This window comes from Carex rostrata, chromosome 28 (assembly GCF_964058835.1).
Source record: "Carex rostrata chromosome 28, lpCarRost1.2, whole genome shotgun sequence".
Classification (NCBI taxonomy): Eukaryota; Viridiplantae; Streptophyta; class Magnoliopsida; order Poales; family Cyperaceae; genus Carex; species Carex rostrata.
The window spans coordinates 832,449-853,165 of NC_135945.1; the positions used below are offsets into that span (position 1 = coordinate 832,449).

The 20,717-nt window shown below is 34.9% G+C and overlaps 1 protein-coding gene and 1 pseudogene across 7 annotated transcripts; both read right to left on the reverse strand.

Annotated features, from left to right (window-relative positions):
* Positions 1-403: 403 nt before the first annotated feature.
* Positions 404-12,147, reverse strand: LOC144545440 (disease resistance protein Pik-2-like). 6 transcript variants are annotated; one of them, XR_013508527.1, is made up of 5 exons: positions 11,796-12,147; positions 11,047-11,154; positions 10,867-10,948; positions 2,601-2,715; positions 404-1,725 (listed from the first exon to the last, which is right to left on the reverse strand). XR_013508527.1 is itself a non-coding variant. In XM_078294017.1 (4 exons), exons 1-4 carry the CDS (start codon positions 11,886-11,888, stop codon positions 1,302-1,304), a joined length of 714 nt encoding a protein of 237 aa, XP_078150143.1. In that variant the 5' UTR covers positions 11,889-12,147; the 3' UTR covers positions 404-1,301. The 6 variants fall into 6 exon arrangements, 2 of the variants coding, with proteins under 2 accessions (XP_078150143.1, XP_078150142.1); XR_013508526.1 differs by having other exon boundaries at positions 11,047-11,219; XR_013508525.1 differs by having other exon boundaries at positions 10,867-11,154.
* A 1,944-nt stretch (positions 12,148-14,091) lies between these two features.
* Positions 14,092-15,894, reverse strand: LOC144545941 (UDP-glycosyltransferase 75C1 pseudogene; annotated as a pseudogene). The gene has a single exon (XR_013508641.1). The product of XR_013508641.1 is annotated as a UDP-glycosyltransferase 75C1 pseudogene (transcript).
* Positions 15,895-20,717: the final 4,823 nt, after the last annotated feature.

Genomic DNA, 20,717 nt, shown 5'->3' on the forward strand with positions numbered 1-20,717 from the left:
CTAAATTAGGTACCTAGCAAATCAAATCCTTGTAATTAGGCAACACTCAGAATCCAACATATTAGGAAATTGTATAACGGCTATATTCACAAATAGCCTATATATGTACAGCCATGTAATAGAGCAGAGATCAATATACACAAATTCTTTTCATCATCTCTTTCTAAAACATTTCATTATGTAAAAAGTTTAAGGATGATTCTGGAACTTGTTTAATTTGTTCATATCTACGTGCATAAAACTAATAAATCATAAACTATTATATATGAATTATATGTAAATTTTGTTACTATGCTAATTATAAATCATGACCATTCTAGAATCTAAATACAACATGCATGATAAAAATAAATAAAACAGTAAATATATCGTTTGATTTATTGAGAATACCAATTACGTACAATTAAACCACTTAATTTACTCAAAAGTAATACCAAATACAATATAATTAACACACTGGTCCATAAATAACAACACACACAAAAATAGGAACATAAACAACAAGGCACACAAATCCACCCAAAAAAAAAACAAAGAAAGGCGAATAAAATAAAAGAAGAGAGTGAAAGCTGCATTTCAATTAACTATATCTTTATCAGTAATATGCTCCAAATTGGGAATGTTCTCGAGCTTGCAACATTTAACAAGACGCAGTTTGGTAAGTTGTGGCATAGCCATTGGATTCGCCTCCCAAATCTCCAAGTTCTTCAATTCGGAAATTTCTAAGAAATGCAACTGTGGAAACTCATTTGTGGAGCAAACCATTTTCTTCCCATGTATGCTCCATCTTTTAAGCTTAGATATTTCAGTGCTTGTAGTCTTTCTAGCCTGGGCATGGGGTCTTCCTTCAAACCAGATTTGGCTAGGATGAGTTTTGTAAGATTTGGTGGAAATCCATTATTGTCTATGGTGAGTTTGAAGTAATTCCACTTTCCCTCTAATTTAATAGACTTCACTGTATCGAGGTTTGGAAATGCCCTCGTATCGGAAAATTCTGCCGGTACAATGTCGCCTGTAATTCTCATTGAGTGGAGATTAACCAAGCGACTCAACATTTTAGCAATAGATTCCCAATATGGATTAGGTTTGCAGGTTGGGTTGTCCATATTTGAAAGTGCTAACTTTCGAAGATTGGTCATAGAATATGGAAAGGTTTTGAGCCATGACTTCGGAACCACAACAGTTTTCAAGGTTTGTAGATTCGGTAAATTTGCTGTTGGGGGTAGGCCTTGAATTTGAGGACTAGGATTGGTATAAACATGGCGGAGTCTTAAGATGTTCCATAGAGATTCAGGTAGGGTTTATACTTTTGTATCTCTAACATCTAGAGTTTGAAGATATTTCATGTTATTTATATTTTCAGGAAGCGTACTTATGTTATTACCCCTCAAGCCCAGATGTTGTAGGTAATATAATTTTGTTAAAATGGTGTCTCGGATTGTGGAGTTTCTCAATTCCAATACTCTCAGGTACGGACATGTTCCTAGTACATCTCTATCCAAATCAGAAGCTATAAAACAACGTAAATGGTCAATTTTAACCTCTCTGTATTGATTGTTGTTATCAGGAAGGATTACTACACGATTCATGCCGTTATCATTAGTTGGATTGACATGTAAAAACTCGGTATCACATGTTACTTGGACAAATTCATGAATAACACGAGGTACTTGAAAATATTTGATTGTGCCTGAGGATGATCTCCTGGAGACCCAAACCAAAGACCTGCAAACAACAATTACATATTTATAAAAAAGAACAAAGTTTCTAAATGAACAAGAGGACATTTTTTATCTTTAAGAAATAAAGGTCAGTCAAATTTTGCAGAAATGAATATATAAAACTGAATCGAAACCCAATTGTGAACCGTCATTAGTCTTCTTTATTGATGCTCTATACTAATTCCTTCAATTCACTAGATTACTCTATAATATACTAGTTTGTATATTTAGGAAATGCATAGAGACGTACAATTCTAGATTACACTAACTAAACCTATGTAAGAACATTCTAGAAGTTTCTTGAAAAACTATGGATATTGTAAAGATACCTTGTAAACTTAAGGATGAATATTCTAGATATATGTACGTTGTAAACTCTTACAATAGGTGCAAATAGAAACTCAATGGCTATAGAATTTCTTGTAAGATGCATACGGGAAAGAAAATAAATACTTGTAACCATTTCCCTTGTACTCCTCTATTAGTAAAAGAAAGATTATAAATCATTTCTTCTATATCTACGATTCATTAATTTTCAACACACCTTAATTCTGAGTTTACCTAACAAACAAACAAAAAAGGTACTTTAATTGATCAAGTAGGCCTTCTAATCTTTATTTTTTAGCAAACAAACAAAATTCAGTTTTAGGTCCGAATGCCGGAAGGGAAAATCCTGTTGACCTCCAACCTTTAATAAAAATAAATAAATTCAGTTTTATTGATGACTTCATTGAATTATGAGCTAACGTTTGAAGTGGCAGTTATTCTATTAGTAAATGTGATCTCATATATCCCCCAAAGGAATAACTTTGGAACTAATAGGCACGCATAAATTATAAGACTGAATGCCAAAATATATCTAAAAAAATATAAAAATACCTTTGAACAAATTCTTCCAGATACTTATTTGCAGTATCCTCTAGAGTTTCTCCCTCAGCAATCCATATCTTAGTTAGACGGGTTGCAGGAATCTCAGAACCTATAGGGTAGAATGCTGAAAAATAAAAGCACGATTGGAGATGTGAAGATAAATCATCAATGCAGTAGAATAAAATGCGTCTGTGTGTTTTAGAATGAAAATAATCATCTTTTACCAACTTCGCAAGACCTTTACAAACCTTTCCCCATGTGTATTGGTCGGGTTGTTTGATCGAAAGGAGACTACCTATAAGGAGAACAGCCAGAGAACTTTCTTTACATAATTTGCATATCATTTCGATGGGTTCGTGTAGTAGGTCGATTACCTCTAATAAGAAGTTGATCATTTGAGAAAATTCTGCGAGCTCACCAAGAGCTGGAAATGCTTTTAAGAGGAGGAGTTCTTCGTTCTTCAAACGTAACTCCAAATCTGGTGTTATGTCCGATAACTCCAATTTTGGTAGTATATTATTTACATCGTAGAGAGGGTTTCTAACTACATCTATGACATTGGACATTGACTGCCTTCTAGAATTTTGATCCACTTTCCACGAAAATTATAGCTCTCCGACCTGGGGAACTTCTTTCCAGATCATCAAATACACTCTGCCTATCTTTGTCACTTTGCACCCTGAAGGTTGTTGTTGGCAGCAATACCTCAACATATATAGTTTAGAGATATTTTCACATTATCAAGAGTACACTCCAAGTATCACCAATGCTAAATAATATAAAAATATAACATATATCCTAATCGATTTCATATTTTAAAGAATACTACAAGAGACGCACCTCATCTGTTATGGGCTCCAGGCCCGGCCCTGACCCAGGGTACCCAGGGCGACGGCCCTGGGTCCCAAAATCCAACAGGGCCCTCAAATATAAAAGAAAAACTTGTATATGTTAAATTATTATGGGCTGGACTTGATGCAAACAAAAAAGCCATTTTGGGCTGAACTTTACAATTTATTTTTGTCGTGGGCCAAACAAAAAAGGCATTTCTTCATTCTTTATGACATGACAAACGAGAAGGAACAGAAAAGGCATTTTTTTTTTTTTTGCAATTTAAAGCCCGTAGGCATTCCATTCAACAAACTGGATTACATAAGAGTGTTTCGTAGACTCGTAGTAAAAGACTCTCCATCTTATACTGACAGACAAGAACCATTAAGGTCGCATGTCATTTTACCCTTTCCCCCTTCCTTTAATTGAAATCTTAAAAAACCTCTATAGTAGTAAAAATTTAAAACTAAAACCTAGAAAACATCCAAAAGGAAAAAACCAAAAACTTCTATAAATCAAAATTAAACAGGGGATAAGTGTATGCTATGATATCCCAACCCTCTTTGGTTCCTTTTCTTGCCAGAAGGTCAGCCAGCACATTGTGGCTTCTAGCAAGGAATTCGCATGAGTACTGTTGATTCCTCTTAAGTCTTTACTAGAGTGTGGGATGGTTTAGATTCAAAACTAAGATATTTGCTTGTTGAGAATGATTCTATTAGAGATTATGATATTAATTTTTCTAAGGATAAGTACAATAGAAGTTTCTCCCATCAAAAATTAAGAAATAAAGAACTTATTGATAGAAAATGGTTGGTTTACTCAAAATATTTAAATAAAGTGTTTTATTTTTTTGTAAAGTTGTAAAACATGTTCGTTCTAAAAGTAAAATAGCAACTAAAGTTGTAAGACATGTTCATTTTAATAAAAAAAATATTTACATAAAGGGTTCAAATATTTCTCCCGCCCCGGGCCCCAAAATCTTCAGGACCGGCTCTGATGGGCTCCCAAATTAAATATGTGTTTGAATTTAAAATTAAAGAATTTATAACTTTTTTAAGTATGTATGAAGTGAAAAATAAAGAATATTAGATTAGACAATGATTCGAAAGATTAGTAAGGTAATTAATCATTACTTTATCAAGTTAGGTAATCGTAAGGAGCAAGCACAAGATTGGATGCCAGATGAGGATGCAATAGAGGCTATTCCACTTCGAGTATGGCTGCCTCGAGACGATCAACTGTTCCCTTATCAACCACCAGACCCCCAGAGGGACCAGCCACCCCTTGAAGAATGACCTTGGAGAACAAAATTTTGTGTTTTGTGATACCCCGATGGATGCCAGGGATAGGGCTGTAGACGTTAGTTTAGTTCCTTGCAGTAATTGCTAGAAGATCCAAAATGGGCTTTAAAACATATTACCTTTTGTTAAATTGTATGTGGAGTATGCCAACACTAGTTAATGTCCTTTTTGCTATAGTATGTCATATTCTGCTAATAGGTGATGCGCTGATGCTGATGTAGAAGGAAAACAGTTGCTGTTTGTAACTTAACTTGGTTTCTTAATAAAGCTGGGCCTAGGCCTTTTAATCAAAAAAAAAAATATCGTCAGATATGTTTTCCAATTGATATCCTTTATTTCAGTTTTTGGACGAGCTACATTATAAATTTCAGTTTAAGACGTAACTTTCGTTTGCGTCCCAATCATTTGGTTGTACATATATATAAGCATTGTTTAAATCTCCAAATAAGATGAAATGCAAACGTACTTTTAGTAATTTACTCTTATTAATTTACTCTTATATATATATATATATATATATATATATATATATATAGAGTTAGGCTGGGGTGCTATGGATAGCATACTGGCCTCTATGCTACGGCTCAATATTCGAGTTTTCAAAATCCAAACGGTCGATCCGAACCGTTCATCTTATTCTCCATATTAATATCTGCTTGGAGACCAAATTTTATAATTTTCTGAATTTTTTTACTATTTATTAAGCCACTTTGAAAATCGCTAATCCAACGGTTTTACTGTTTTGTGCAGCCACCGTTGGATCAACAATTTTGTAAAATACTTAATAAATAGTAAAAAAATTCAGAAAAATGTAAAATTTGGTCTCCAAGCAGATATTAATATGGAAAATAAGATGAACGGTTCGGATCGACCGTTTGGATTTTGAAAACTCGAATATTGAGCCGTAGCATAGAGACCATTATGCTATCCATAGCACCCCAGCCTAACTCTATATATATATAGAGGAGGGATCCACTTACAACATTTGAAAGTTACAACATCTTACAACAATTTAGTTTTGTGATTTTTAAAGTCCAAACAATCAATCTAAATAGTTCAACATGTAATCTATATTAAAATGTTCTTGATGATCAAATTTTACTTGTTTTTTTAATTTTTTTACTATCTATTATGTATTTTACAAAACTACTGCTTTTAGATAATTATGGACTACTGAAAAATAAAAGTTTTGTAAATACTTAATAAATAGTAAAAAAATTCAAAAAAATTTAAAATTTGATCATCAAACACATTTTAGTATAGATTACTGTTGGACGGTTTGGATCGGCTATTTGGACTTTAAAAATGGCAAAACTAAATTGTTGTAAAATGTTCCAACTTTAAAATGTTGTAAGTTGATCCCTCCTCATATATATATATATATATATATATAATATGGCTAAATTGCTACCGGTAGCACTTCGACCTAAGTGCTTACGAGGTCATATTTTAGTATTTGATATTCAAACAACAAATCCAACCCGTTAGATGTTCAATCTATATTAAAATGTGCTTGGAGACCAAATTTTACATTTTTTGGAATTTTTTTACTATTTATTAAGCTGGTTTGAAAACCGTTGTTTTCAATGCTGCAGAAATTTAATAAAAACATCGGTTTTCAAACCAGCTTAATAAATAGAAAAAAAATTCCAAAAAATGTAAAATTTGGTCTCCAAGCACATTTTAATATAGATTAAATATCTAACGGTTTGGATTTGTTGTTTGAACATCAAATACTAAAATATGACCCCGTAAGCACTTAGGTCGAAAATCAATGTTTTTTATGGTGCAGATTTGTCTGAAAAATAACGATTTTTAATAAATCTAAAAAAATAGTAAAAAATTTCCAAAAACTGTAAAATTTGGTCTCGAAACACATATTAATATGGAGAACAAGATGAACGGTTTGGATCGATTATTTGAATTTTGAATCCGTTGATTTATAGTCCAATGTACAAAGATACATATGCATTGCAATGTATGGTAGCCTTGCACATATATATATATATATATATATATATGAGGAGGGTTCAAATGCACCCAAAATTTTTTGCACCCAAATGCACCGTATTCTTTTTCTCCGTTTTCAAAGTCCGAATAGTCAATCACAAAATTTTTTGCACCCAAAATTTTTTGCACCCAAATGCACTATATATATATATGTGATTTATATATTAAGATGTACTTGGAGACCAAATTTTACATTTTTTGGAATTGTTTTACTATTTATTAGGCCACTTTGAAAATCGCTGATCCAATGGTTCAGAAAATGTAAAATCAGCGATTTTCAAAGTGGCTTAAGAAATAGTAAAAAAATTCCAAAAAATGTAAAATTTTATCTCCAATCACATCTTAATATATAGATCGCATCTAACGGTTCAGATTAACTATTCGGACGTTGAAAACAAAGAAAAAAGATTTGAAAGAAGAGGTGCATTTGGGTGCACAAAAATTTGGGTGCATTTGAACCCTCCTCTATATATATCTCCCTACCTTATTAATGAGCTTAATGTCTAGATCCTGCAAGGGTTGTGATTAAAAGTTAAATTTTCAGAATTAATATCAGCCATTCAATTTTCAGATCAGATACAGCAGAATTTTCTAAATTTTACTCTTCAACACTTAAGACCCCACTGTTCGCGCCACATAAGATCCCTAAAAACCTAAAACAATTCCTGACGCTCCATCTCTTCACCAGCGAAATTTCTCTCTCCAGCCCCGACCCTCTCTTTCTTTCTCGCCAGCGAAACTTTTCTCCCCAGCCCCAGCCCCGGCCTTCTCTTCCTCTCCCAGTCCCGACCTAACCCTCTCTTTCTCTCTTCCTCACGCAATTTCACATACCTCGCCGCCACCTCCAGCCTGACCCCTCTCTTTCTCTCTCACGAACCCCATGCCCGAACCTCCTCTCACTTGTCAGATCGGAAGAGGAAACCCTAGATTCGGAAGAGGAAATTTAGAGGCGCAGCACAGTCAGATCGTTCAAAGAAGAAACAATCCCTCTGCCTTGCGATCAGGAAATCAAGGAGGCTTCTCAGTTTTCTCTCAAGAAAGCCTAGATTGGATCTGTACAGGTAATCTTTTTGTTGATTTTTTCTTTTCTTTTTTTCCGAATTGACAGGTTATCAGTTTTTGAAATAGAAAATAAAGTGATTTTTCATTGAAATGTTACAGGAGCGGAGGCAGCACCAAAGAAGGTAAGAAACAGTCAATAGCTACTGACATCGAAGCCAAGAAGGTATTAATAAACCAAAAGAACATGGTAAGATACAGTCAATAGGTACTGGCACCTGAACCTGGTGTGTCTATATCTGTAATTATTTTGAATAAGATAATCTCCATGTCTTCACAACAATAAATAATTTGAAACATAGATATATATGGTGTAACTGGAGAGGATCACTGGTCCTTTGGCTTTGGCTGGTACAGTAGTTTGATTTCGTGTATTCTATTTTAATTTTGCAAACTTAAACACCCCTACTTACTGAATTGCAACTTAATATCTTTTGTATTATTTGCAAAAGTTACCACTATGTTTTAGAAGATTGAATATCTTGTACATTGTCCTTGAAAATAATGTGCACTTGAAATTAAGGTTTTCACCCATCTGATTGGCCTTCTTCTAAGATTTTTGCATTTATTTGAAGCTAATTTAATTCATTGTGCAGATAATTGGAGTGTGAAGGCAATCAGGAGGAAGACAACTGGCACGGGAAGGATGAGATACCTTCGTCATTTGCCTAGGAGATTCAAGAGTAACTTCAGAGAAGGTAAACTCCATATTTTTTCATTGAGGTTTTGTAAATTGTGCATAATCAAGTACATGAAGACTTGACCAAGTTATTGCCGCTGTAAAGTGGTCTTCGTTTAAGCTGAAACTGAAGTGAATTGAAGCCAAAATATTTTTCAGAGTTTGCATTAACAAATCTGGGGCAATTCATCTTGTCAATATGAACCCAAATTCCAAGTCATTTTATTTTAGACTTAATATTAATTTAATTAATTGTCACATGTACAAGTTTTTATAAAAAGTGGGATCCAGTTGGCAAAATGTGAGGTTGCCCTAATGAAGCAATATAGTTATTAGAATTGTCCCAGAAAATTTTCCGAATTGAATTTGATAAAGCACTTAAATTTCTTAAGCAAATTTAATTTGATAAGATTATTCCATCTTAATCATATTTTTTGTTCTTATGTCTCCCCGTGTATTTTGTAAAAGCTTTTGCACTTAGGTGACAGGTTATCAGTTTTTGAAATAGAAAATAAAGTGATTTTTCATTGAAATGTTACAGGAGCGGAGGCAGCACCAAAGAAGAGAGCTGTTGCAGCTTCTTCAAGTTATATTTTGGATCTATATTGCACAAAGCTCAGAAGCATTTTGTTTTGATTCTGTTTGGGATTTGCGAAAATCTGTATTAGTTTTTTTTAAGATGATAGTAACTATCATTTTTTTTCTTTTTATGCTCCATCCCAAAAGTTTTGACTTGCATGAATTTGGGTGAATTTATTTCTATGCAAGTGTATGTGTTGCTGTTATGCCAACACTTGGTTTGTTGTTTTGCCACCCCGAGTAAGTACTCCACTCATCCTCTGCAGTTAACTATTTAAGTGAAGATGCATGATTTGCTCCCGTTGCTGTGCACGGGCACGATTACTAGTATATATATAGGAATATGCTAGCATGCTATGCATAGCATAGAGCCTCTCCATGCAACGCTTTGGATTTCGACTTTTCAAAATCCTAATGGTCGATCCGAACCATTCATCTTGTTCTCCATATTAATATGTGTTTGGGGACCAAATTTTACATTTTTTGGAATTTTTTTACTATTTCTTTAGATTTATTGAAAATCACTGTTTTCAACAAATCTGGACCATAAAAAAACAGCGATTTTCAATAAATCTAAAGAAATAGTAAAAAAATTCCAAAAAATATAAAATTTGGTCCCAAACACATATTAATATGGAGAACAAGATGGACGGTTCGGATCGACCGTTAGGATTTTGAAAAGTCGAAATCCAAGGCGTTGCATGGAGGGGCTCTATGCTATGCATAGCATGCTAGCATATTCCATATATATATATATGAGGTTGGCTACTCTACTTACATAAGCATACGAGGGTATATGCTGATAAGTCATTTTTTCGTTTTCAAAATCCAAAAAGTCGATTTGAACCGTTAGATGTGATCTCTATATTGAAATGTGCTTGGAGATCAAATTTTACATTTTTCTGAATTTTTTACTATTTATTAAGCCACTTTGAAAATCGCTGATCCAACGGTGGCTTCTGATTTTACTATTTTGTTAAGCTACCGTTGGATCAGCGATTTTCAAACTGGCTTAATAAATAGTAAAAAAATTCAGAAAAATATAAAATTTGGTCTCCAGACACATTTCAATATAGAGATCACATCTAACGGTTCAGATCGACTTTTTGGATTTTGAAAACGAAAAAATGACTTATAAACATATACCCTCATATGCTTATGTAAGTAGATTAGCCAACCTCATATATATATACACTGTAAAAGTACAAATGCTTGCAATATATTTTTATTGAATATATAGAAGTTTCAGAAAATCGAGCGGATAATAATAAGTCTAGTTTTTATAACTACCTCATTGAAAACAGGTACAATATAGTTTTTATTTGTATCCTTATCCATTAAGCTAATGGAAAAAACTTTATTCCTAGGCGTACCTAATAAGTTAAATGAAAAAATCCTTACCTCTACCTGTCTTATTGGATATGATACGGTCGGTAAACAGATAAATGGATGTCATTAACAGCCCTATGAGGACCTCTTAACCTATAAGTACATAAAGAATCAAGTTGGAGAAATGCATATAAAATTGCTTTGTACTAGAGTCTAGAATTGAAAAATAGCATTGCACCATCGAAGGAAGTAGAATCACCTTAAAATATTCCCAGTTTATTCAAAAAACAAAAACAAAGGTGGTTTTATCGATCATAAAGTAGATCAGAGAAAATTATGTACTATTCTGTAATAAAACAAAACAAAAAAAATCTAGTTTTATTCATGACCTATAAAGTTCTCAGTTTACTATTTGGACGTCTTATATGCCACACATACGTACAAAAAAAAACAAAAAAAATGTCAATTTTCCAAAATATAGATATACCTTTGAGCAATTTGATCCAGGTACTTATTTGCGGTAACAAAATCTCATATCCAATTCTACGGGAATAAGCTCCACCAAGTGACTGAAATGCAAAATAAATATTTAAAAAAAGTACTATTAATGGTGCATAACTGCAATCTCACATTATGGAGTTGCTAAAATTGATCAAATGCTACCAACTTGAAAACTGTTGAAACTTGAAACTCAAGACCTTGCCCCTGTCAACCGATCAGGCTCCTCCATGGAGGCTGGAACAGGATAGGATGGGCAGGAAATAGAAGATTTGATCTGGTGAGAGGTATAGAAGTGAAATCAATAGAAAGGAGAGAGTTGACACTCACCCTGTGCGGTTGCTGTTTCAGGTTGGGAATATATTCAGTTTAGGAAGCAAAGTATAAATAACACTGGTTAACGAAATATTCCATTTTCTAGTATTAAAAAACACGATATACTTAATATATTAAACTGAATCTAAAAAAGAATCCAATCATTGTTAGTGCATAATTTTGATATATATATATGGTGAATTAAAATGTCAAAATGAGAAAAAGAAAAAGGTGAACTCTCCAATGCTGATATGTTTCAGTTTGAGGTGATGGCCAATTGGCCATGGCGAGTAAATAATTTTCTTGTTGAAGTAGTTAACATTTGGAATTAAGTGAGATGTTCAGGAATTAAATTTCCTTGTTGTCTTTTCAAAGTAGTAGGCAATAACATGGATGTCTTTATTGCCTTAACCTCATGTTTCTAATATTGATACTATCATTGTTGTTGAACTCAAAAACACAATTGTCATGACTAGATCACTTGTTAAAAGTTAATAAAAAAAAATGTGACAAGAGAAGTAATCCTGGTGAGTGTTTTTAATGACCGATTGTCTGTGTTTGTGTTTGAGAGAGAGAGAGAGAGAAAAGGAAGAAATTAAAGACCTTAACGAAGATTGGAAGTGGAGCATCATTTGGGTAGTGGTCCTTGGCTTCAATCTCAAGAGCTAATGCAGGCTCCCTTGCTTGTATTTCCATGGCATGGAACTTTTTTGGATTGGGTGCATGGTGGATCAATATGCAGAGACAAACTTAATTAGATGCTCTTCTTTCTATAGCAAGGGATGGTTTGCATGCATAGTCATGTTCAACTAAAAGCAACCAATATTTTGCCTAAATTCTCCCATTATCCCCATCCCCATATAATTTTGGTAGCCCACAACCTTTCAATGAAGCACTTAATTTTAGGAACCTTCCAAGTTCCAAACAACAATAATATAGAACCCCTCCTAGCAAGCTCTGGACCATCCAAAACAGGGATTTTGAACCTATCTAAACAAATAGTAAAAAAAAACTCAAAAAAATATAAATTTGGTCTCAAGTACATTTTAATATGGAGATCATGTTGAGTGGTTAGAATTGACTGTTCAGACTTTGAAAACAGAGATAAAAATATAGAACATATTAAGAATAAATCAATGATATATTTTAACCTTACCCAAAATAATATTTTACTTCTGAAATAATTATGAATTATACTCACTAACTTCACTAACTAAATATGATTCGGTTTGGAAAAACAGAAACTATAATCATTCTTGGCAAAATGCGAAGCAAAATGTCGTGATTCGTACATAATATTTTAGCAGGAGCAGAGTCCAAACTCTCAAGTAAGATGATACAACATATTTAGAATAAGACATAATTTTATAGTTATTTTGAATATTAATTTTAATAATTAAAAAAAATATTAAAATAGAAGCATATTTTGAAGAAAAAATTTAGGGTAATATATAATTTTTTATTTTTCAAATCCGAAGTATATATTTTTCTAATTTTTCTTAAATAAATATAAATAGCAACTTGGTTCAACTGGAAGGAAAAGAGATAGCACCAGATTAGAAACAAGAACAAACAATGGCTGCCTTAGGTTGGTATTCCATATGTTGCCGATCGCTTCGACCTTGTGTCGTTCATTGGTTCTTATGAAAATTTTAAAGTAGTGTATTTTGGGGTACACATTGATTGGGCCGTTTTTTTATTAATGCAAAGTAAGAGTCACGTGCAGAATTATTATGAATTAAAAATTGTTCACTTAGGAGATTATAGCAGTAAAAGCAATAGAAGTGGGTAGGATGTGGGCTAGGCACTGTGGTTGACTGTATAGTTTAATTATTGAGGGGTGGGGTGGATCAATTAAATCAAGATTCACTGTCCTCTTGGAGGATGCTGTAAGTACTATACTTTATTCAATAAATAAAATTGGCAGTCGCTGTCAATTCTTCAAAAAAAAAAAAAATTGTTCACTTAGATAAGGTTAATTTGTGAAATAAAAAAATAAAAAAAGAAGAAGAGGAAATTGAACCAACAGAAGAAGTAATTTTAGATACTAGATACCAAATTAGATGCTAAAATATAATTGTTTTTTCCACTTGTCTCATATAATGATATAACGCATGGCCACACTAAAGACAAAAACTGAAAATCAATTAGTTTTGAACTTTTGATGGTGGTGGAAAATTTGTGGATGGAATTTGAAGCGTGGTGAAGATGCAAAATCTTCCCGGATCTCATCTCCACCTATCATTGCTAACTTCCCTTATCCAGAAAAACCCTATGATGCAAATTATAACCTCTGTCCTGGGGTGTCACTTTTCACTGTAATCCTAGCAATTGTTACCAAATGAGGTTTGCTTTCTTTAAATCGACAATGAAAGTGAAATTGGACATTTTTTTTTTTAAAGGATAAAGATTCCAGCTTAAAGTCCACATAATAGAAACATTTAATATCAGTAACAGTACATTCTCAATATTTGCAAAAGCTAGATATATGTATATATTAGAAAATATAGTTTATATTATTATGTCGCTACTACTATATTTATAATTTCAAAATTCCTTTCTAATTTTTCAATTTATTTGATATTATTTTCATTCCTATAATAAATTGTAATTCTAATCAGAATAGTAATTTATAATTTTAACTTTTTATCAATATTACAAATTAATTATAAGCTGATGAGACATTTTTAACAAAATTAATTGTTACATTTTGGCAAAACATAATTTTCTGATTTTTGTGCTGCATCAAAAATTCAAAATTAATTACTACAAAAGATTTTCAGTACGATGTAACGTTTAGTACGGTTTTGTGTTGCATCAGAATTTATGGTGTACAGTAATATAGTTTGGAGGAAATGACACATCTCATTGAATTATATAATATAATAACGAAAAACAATAATGAAGTAAAGCATCTAAATACTATATTTCTTACGTATGAATTTTTGTATTATCAAAATAGTATTAACCTTTTTTTATTCAAAAATAATATTAACTTGTTCTGGTAACAAAAATAACCTGCTTCCTTCACACTACATAACACCAAACACCTAGCAATAAGCAATTCCACAGCGTAATTAATTATCTGACATTAAACCAAAACATAAAGAGAAAATAAACAAACAAACACAGCACTTGATTATGAAAATTCCCCCGCCATCTATTTCTCATCTGCATTCCCCGCCACAAGCGCTCGCAGATTCCTCTCCGACGACCCGCCTTCCGCCACCGCCACTTGAGCTCTCTCCTTCCAAAACTCTGCCATCTCTCTAATCTTATCTCCCATCACCGCCTCTAAACACCTCTTCAACTCCTCCCCATCCATCACCCCATCTTCTCTCATCTCTGCTCTCACTCCAATCCCCCATTCTTCCATCAACCTCGCATTTGTCGCTTGATCGGTCCATTGTGGCAATCCTACTGCTGGTACCCCACATGCTAGGGTTTCCAGCGTTGAATTCCATCCGCAGTGTGTCACGAAACAACCAACCGAAGGATGCCGCAACACTTCAAGTTGATTGCACCACTCCACCACCAATCCATCTGTCCCCGATACCAATTCTTCCAGCTGGCTACCGATTTCTTCTTGGTTATCTTTTCTTACCACCCAAAGAAATAGCCGCTTTGTCTCTTTTAAAACATGCGAGATTTCCTCCATTTGGTGCTTATTCATTACGGACATGCTGCCGAAGGAGATGTAGATGACGGATTTCTCGGGTTTTGTATCGAGCCATTTCAGGTAAGTGTCATCGTCTGTATTGAATAAATCTTTTGATTTCTTACCGGTTCCTTCTTTAGAAGAGAGCACCGGTCCGATCCCCATCAGGTCGACCTCTTTCTCCACCGATTTGATTGCATCGGCTTCTAGTTCATCAAATGAGTTAACCCATACTTTTGGCTTCTCGCCAGCAACTAATCCTCTCTCAAGAGTTGCAAATGTATCACTAACATAATTACGTATTACATAGTAAGGATCGTCTTTGTTGGTAATGGTAAGGAAGGATGGTAAATCTCTGATTTTAAGAGGTGGCAAACATGGTAATTTCACCATTGCCATAGGATCATTTGCTTGACAAGTAATTGTATCCTTGTAACCATGAAAATAGTGGTAGTATACTGCCAGAACAGTAGCTGCCTGGATCCAGTAGAGCGCGCAAGGGATATCATGATTCCTCGCTACATCAGCGACCCACGACATGAGAAATGTATAAATAATACATGTGACGGGTCGACCATCATTTGCTAGCCGATTGATCACACTTGTAAGAGTCCTCGATCCTATAACCTCCCTATCGGTCATGAACTGGTTATGATCATGCACATCTTTCTTAAATCCTTCGTCATACCCGTCTGAGTAGGGTAGGTAATAAATGAGACCGTCGTGATATTCTTCATCAAGTGAGGAGAGGGAGGTGAACATTTTTCGATGGGCAGAGATGGCGGTGGAAAGTGTGACACGTGCCCCGGTAGAATTCACGAGCTTTCTAGCTAGGTGACGGGACGGGTTTATGTGGCCCTGTCCCGGGTATGTTACGATCAGGAAATGCTGCTGGTTTTGGAGCTGTGGTTCCATGTTAAAATTGAAGATAACAAGCTAGTTTATATGTATATATGTCTTGAATGAATGGTGAAACACTGAAACCTTTGGAGGAATTAAAGTGTCTCTTGTTGGAATTTGTATTAGTTGTTGTTGTAGCAATTGAGTGGGATTGAGAGTGGATTTATAGGGGGAGCTAGCGAGGGAGAGGTGGCTACGGCCACGGCACAACATTTTTTTGTCTCCAGCTTAGCTTATTAGGTGGATAATTAATTCAACAATGATGCACTTGGCGCACGGTTGTATTAATTGTTTGCTTGCTAGTTGAAGGTTTTTAATTGTAAGGATTTTGTACTATATGACATAAATTTTAGAAAATATAATATTAAATGACTAAGATAGAGTATGTTTTTTATCGTCTTAAATTTTACTTAAAATTGTGGAAATTTTAGTAATGAAATAATTGGTACACAATAAATCATGTATGAATATTAGTCTAGTTACAAAACAAGAATATGCAAATAGATTCTGATTTTTTTATTGGATTGCAAAAAGAAATTTTGGAGCAGAGGAAAAGTCCATGATGTTCAAAGAGTAATAGTGATCATTAATTATATGATATTTATAATTTAATAATGGAGAGATTTTTAAAATGATAATACAATAAAATGCTTCCTTCAAGAAATTACAATTTCAAAAAATATAAACTGTTAATTCAAATTATAATTCAACCTAATTAAACTATGAAAGGTAGTTGAAGGGTTGGAAACTATCACTTAATTAGAAAAAAAAATTATATTTATTTTTATACTTCATATAACTGAATGGGCAAAAGAATATATAACCAAATTAACGCTCCAACTAATATACCAAATGTTTACCATGAAATTAAGGTCCGAACTTTTACTGTTTATTTTATATAAAATTTATTTTTTGTAAAGCTGACACTGAGTAGTACAACTGTACATGTGTGGTATGGTCTGTACGCAGTGCTGCCTGGTGGGGCCAATTTAGCCCAGTTAAGGAGTTTAGAGATTTTAATTGCTAGGCTACGGACTACACTGGACCTGGTCTATGGAGTAATGGCTAAAGAAACCAAATAAATAGATACAAAATATTTATTTATTTTTGCTGACGTTTGTAGTGACGTATGTTGGCATGAATTTTCTGTCCACGTGTGGGCTGTAAAGATTTGTCAACATTGCATGATTTTGATAGTTTCATTTGTCAACCTTTATTAATTTCAATCAATGTTTTTTTTTTTTGAAGGTTAGTGGAAAAGTCCACTAAGATATGTTGATATATAAAAAAGTATGTACAATAGAATTACATGAACCAAATGAAAAATGCAGTAAAGTAAAAAACCCTCCCTCCCTTCCCCGCTATCACATGGTAAAGAGTTGTGCCAATAAAATCAAAAAAGCCCCAATAAATCCTAGCTCTCTATTTTCCCTGTTATATTTAACTAAATACCACCCAGTTATGTACATCAATTGCTGCTTCATTAATTAGAATATGCTCTGGTTTACTCTTGAGGCTGAAGGTCCTCCTGTTCCTTTCCTTCCATAGAGCCCATGAGCCAGCTGCCCATGTCACATCCCAACATTGTTTGCTTTGGCCCCTCAGTTGTTGTCGGCCCTCACTCCAGATTTCAGCTGAACTGTTACCCAGAACCCTTTGTAGATTATGCTGTGCATATAGACCATTCCAGAAGTTTATAGCATATGGACAAGTTCTCATCAGGTGGTCGCATGTTTCGCTTTGATCACTGTTGCACAACTTACATCCCTGTGTCACCTCGCATCCTCTCATTTCTAGCACCTCCTGAGTTAAGATCTTGTTATTGATCATCAACCATAGGAATATTCTTACCTTTGTTGGGATTTTCAGTTTCCACAGGGTTTGATGGTGTTCGGATCTGACGCCTGAATCGTGCATTACCCTGTATGCCGATGCACAGGAGAAAGCTTTTGTTGGTGTCCATCTCCATTGTAGTGTCTGGGTTGCTAAGTCCATTTTCACTGAGGCGAAGAAGAAGGGTGTGAGTGGTGCTAGTTCTTTGAGGAACCTAGATAAGTTTGTATTATCAACCAGTTGAGAACAATCTGTGATGCTATACAATTGGCGTAATGTGGTTGCCCAGAGTCCATCACCGTCATGCTGCAATCTCCACAGCCACTTTGTCAGGAGTGCCTGATTCTGGCGATCAAGATCAATTATACCCATTCCTCCATTGCATTTTAAATTGCAAACTGTTTCCCAATTAGCCAGACAGTTTATTCCTTTACAAGGTGCGTTGCCTCTCCATAGGAAACTCCTTCTCATTTTATCAATTTGCTTGATGGTCCCTTTGGGTAGCCTGGTTGCTTGCATGAAATGGATTGGCATAGCCGATAACACTGCTTTTACCAGAGTGACTCTACCCCCATATGACAGGAAATTAGACTTCCATCCTTCCATCTTTCTTTGGACTGTTTGGATCATTGGTTGGAAATCAATGATCCTTAATTTCTTGATTGATAGAGGTAGGCCAAGGTATGTTATCGGGAGCTGTTCTACCGGAGAGGAAAGGATATTTTGGATAGTTTGGTTCAAGTGTGGGGGAATTGAGATCGGGACAAATGCACTCTTTGCTCTATTTATCTTCAGACCCGTGAGTTCCTCATACACTTTGAGCACTTGTGTGATGACCTTCAGAGTTATCGGATTAGCCTCTGCAATAATTACCGTATCATCCGCAAATTGAATGGTTTTTGGAGGTATGTGTACATATGGCGGCATGGCTTGCTCCGCATTGTGCATGAATCTATTCAGTGTATCCGCCACTATGATGAAGAGCATTGGGGATAACGGGTCGCCTTGTCTGAGGCCTCTACCATGCCCGAAGGATTCAGTTAAAGCTCCATTAACCTTGACTGCTGAGGTTGCTGAGCGAAGGATGCCTAGTGTTGATCCTATCCATTTTGGCGGGAACCCTCTCTCAATGAGCAAGTTAGTAAGAAAACACCAATCAACCGTGTCAAAAGCTTTCTCAAAGTCAACCTTGTACAAGATTGCCGGTAATTTTCGAGTTTTACAGAAGGTTAAAAATTCACGCGCCACCAGAAAGGATTCCATCATTGAGCGGCCCTTAACAAAAGCAGTTTGGGTTTGGGCTACCAACAAAGGAAGGTGTGTCTGTAGCCTATTAGCAAAGACTTTTGTTATGATTTTAACCACAGTGTTGATGACACTAATTGGGCGATAATCAGATAATGTAATAGGTGCTCTTTTCTTTGGGATGAGGGTTATGGTTGCCTTGTTGATCGATTTAAGGTTTCTGTCTGAGTTGTGGAAATCCAATATCATTTTCATGAAATCTGTTCGTATTATACTCCAGAATGCCTTGTAAAATTCTACCGGCAGCCCATCTGGTCCACTTGCCTTGTCACTCGGCATCTCATTTATTGCAGCTAGAACTTCAATGTCAGTTATCTGATCGTCCAGACTCAGTAACTCTTGTGTGTGATTTGGCCCTACCTTTCCAGACAGATTAAAGGGTCTTCTACGTAAATCTCTTCTCACCAGTAGGTTAGCGAAGTGGGATTTAATGTATTGCGGTAGCATCGCCTCCGGGATTGTTGTTCCATTCCCATCCTGTATTGTAGCCATCGAATTTACATTTTTCCTCCCATTTGCTACCGCATGAAAATATTTTGTATTATTGTCGCCTGATTTTAGCCATGCACTACCAGACCTCTGCTTCCATCTCAACTCTTTGTCACGGGCTAGCCCGAAAATGTGTTCCCTTATTTTTATTCGAAGCCTAAATTCAATAGTGTTGAGGTGTCTGAGTTCCTCTACTCGATCCAATTGTCTGAGCACCCACTTTGATCTTCTTAGTAAGGTGTCTCTTTTGCAAAATTTTCTTCGTGCCCAGCTGAGTAATTCTCTTTGTACTGTAAAAATCTTTTCCTGGAAGACCCTAACTGGATTTGGTGAATGAGATGTAGTTGCCCATGCCGCTGCCACTACACCATGCACTTCCTGATGTTTAAGCCAGAAATTTTCAAATTTGAATTTTTTCCTGCACAGGTTAGCATGTGGTTTTATGTTGAGAAAAAGTGGTGTATGATCAGAAGCACTCGCTGGGAGATCTTGCAGCGAGTGGGTTGCACCAAATGAGTTCTAGTGATAAGATAAGAGAACCCGGTCTAGCTTGGAAAATGTTGGATGCGGTCTTTTATTAGACCAAGTGTACATTCGGCCCTGTAATGAAATATCTAACAAATTTGTGTCAGCTATCAGATTATTAAATTCAGATAGCAAGCCCATATTTCTTATACTACCCGTGGTGTCCTCTAAATCTCGATAGAGATTAAAGTCACCAGTGATTAACCATGGAAGATTATTCAGTTCTCGAATCTTACGGATTTCATTCATAAACTCCATTTTTCTCCTATCCTCTTGCGGTCCATATACCGCAGTAAACATAAATTTAAAATTATTAATTTTGAGTGTGGCTGAAACAGTGAAATTGAAAACATATGAATCCAAAAGAGTGAATTTTGAGCTCCACGCGAGCAAAATTCCCCCTTTTGTTCCCTCCGCATTCAACACCTCAAATTGATTAAATTTCGCAGGGCACACTTGCCTCACACGAAATATCGAGCATTCACTCCATTTAGTCTCTTGATATGTAATTAAATCCGGATTCGCATCTATAACTATATCTTTTATGACATCACATTTTTGTGCATCTCCAAGACCACGCACATTCCAATTTAATATACGCAAAGGAAATTTAAAATATAGAGCTTGATCATTCATAAGGATTGATTACACAAAAGTTGCATACCGCAAATGTAAATAACATCACAGAAATAATAAATGATAGTATCCAGCTAAATCTAAACAGTTAAGTCACAAAAACATGCTGCTCACTATCTAAAATAAATAAAAGGCCTTAGTTGCCTCCTTCACCCGACTCCTCCTCATCGGTGAATTTG

Bases quoted from the DNA above. Each gene is read 5' to 3' on its own strand.
- LOC144545440 (XM_078294016.1), bottom strand. From the start codon at position 3,157: ATGTCCAATGTCATAGATGTAGTTAGAAACCCTCTCTACGATGTAAAT. The intron at 1,726-2,600 runs GTATTTTTATAT...TGTTGTTTGCAG, and splicing joins CTGGAAGAATTTGTTCAAAG to GTCTTTGGTTTGGGTCTCCA.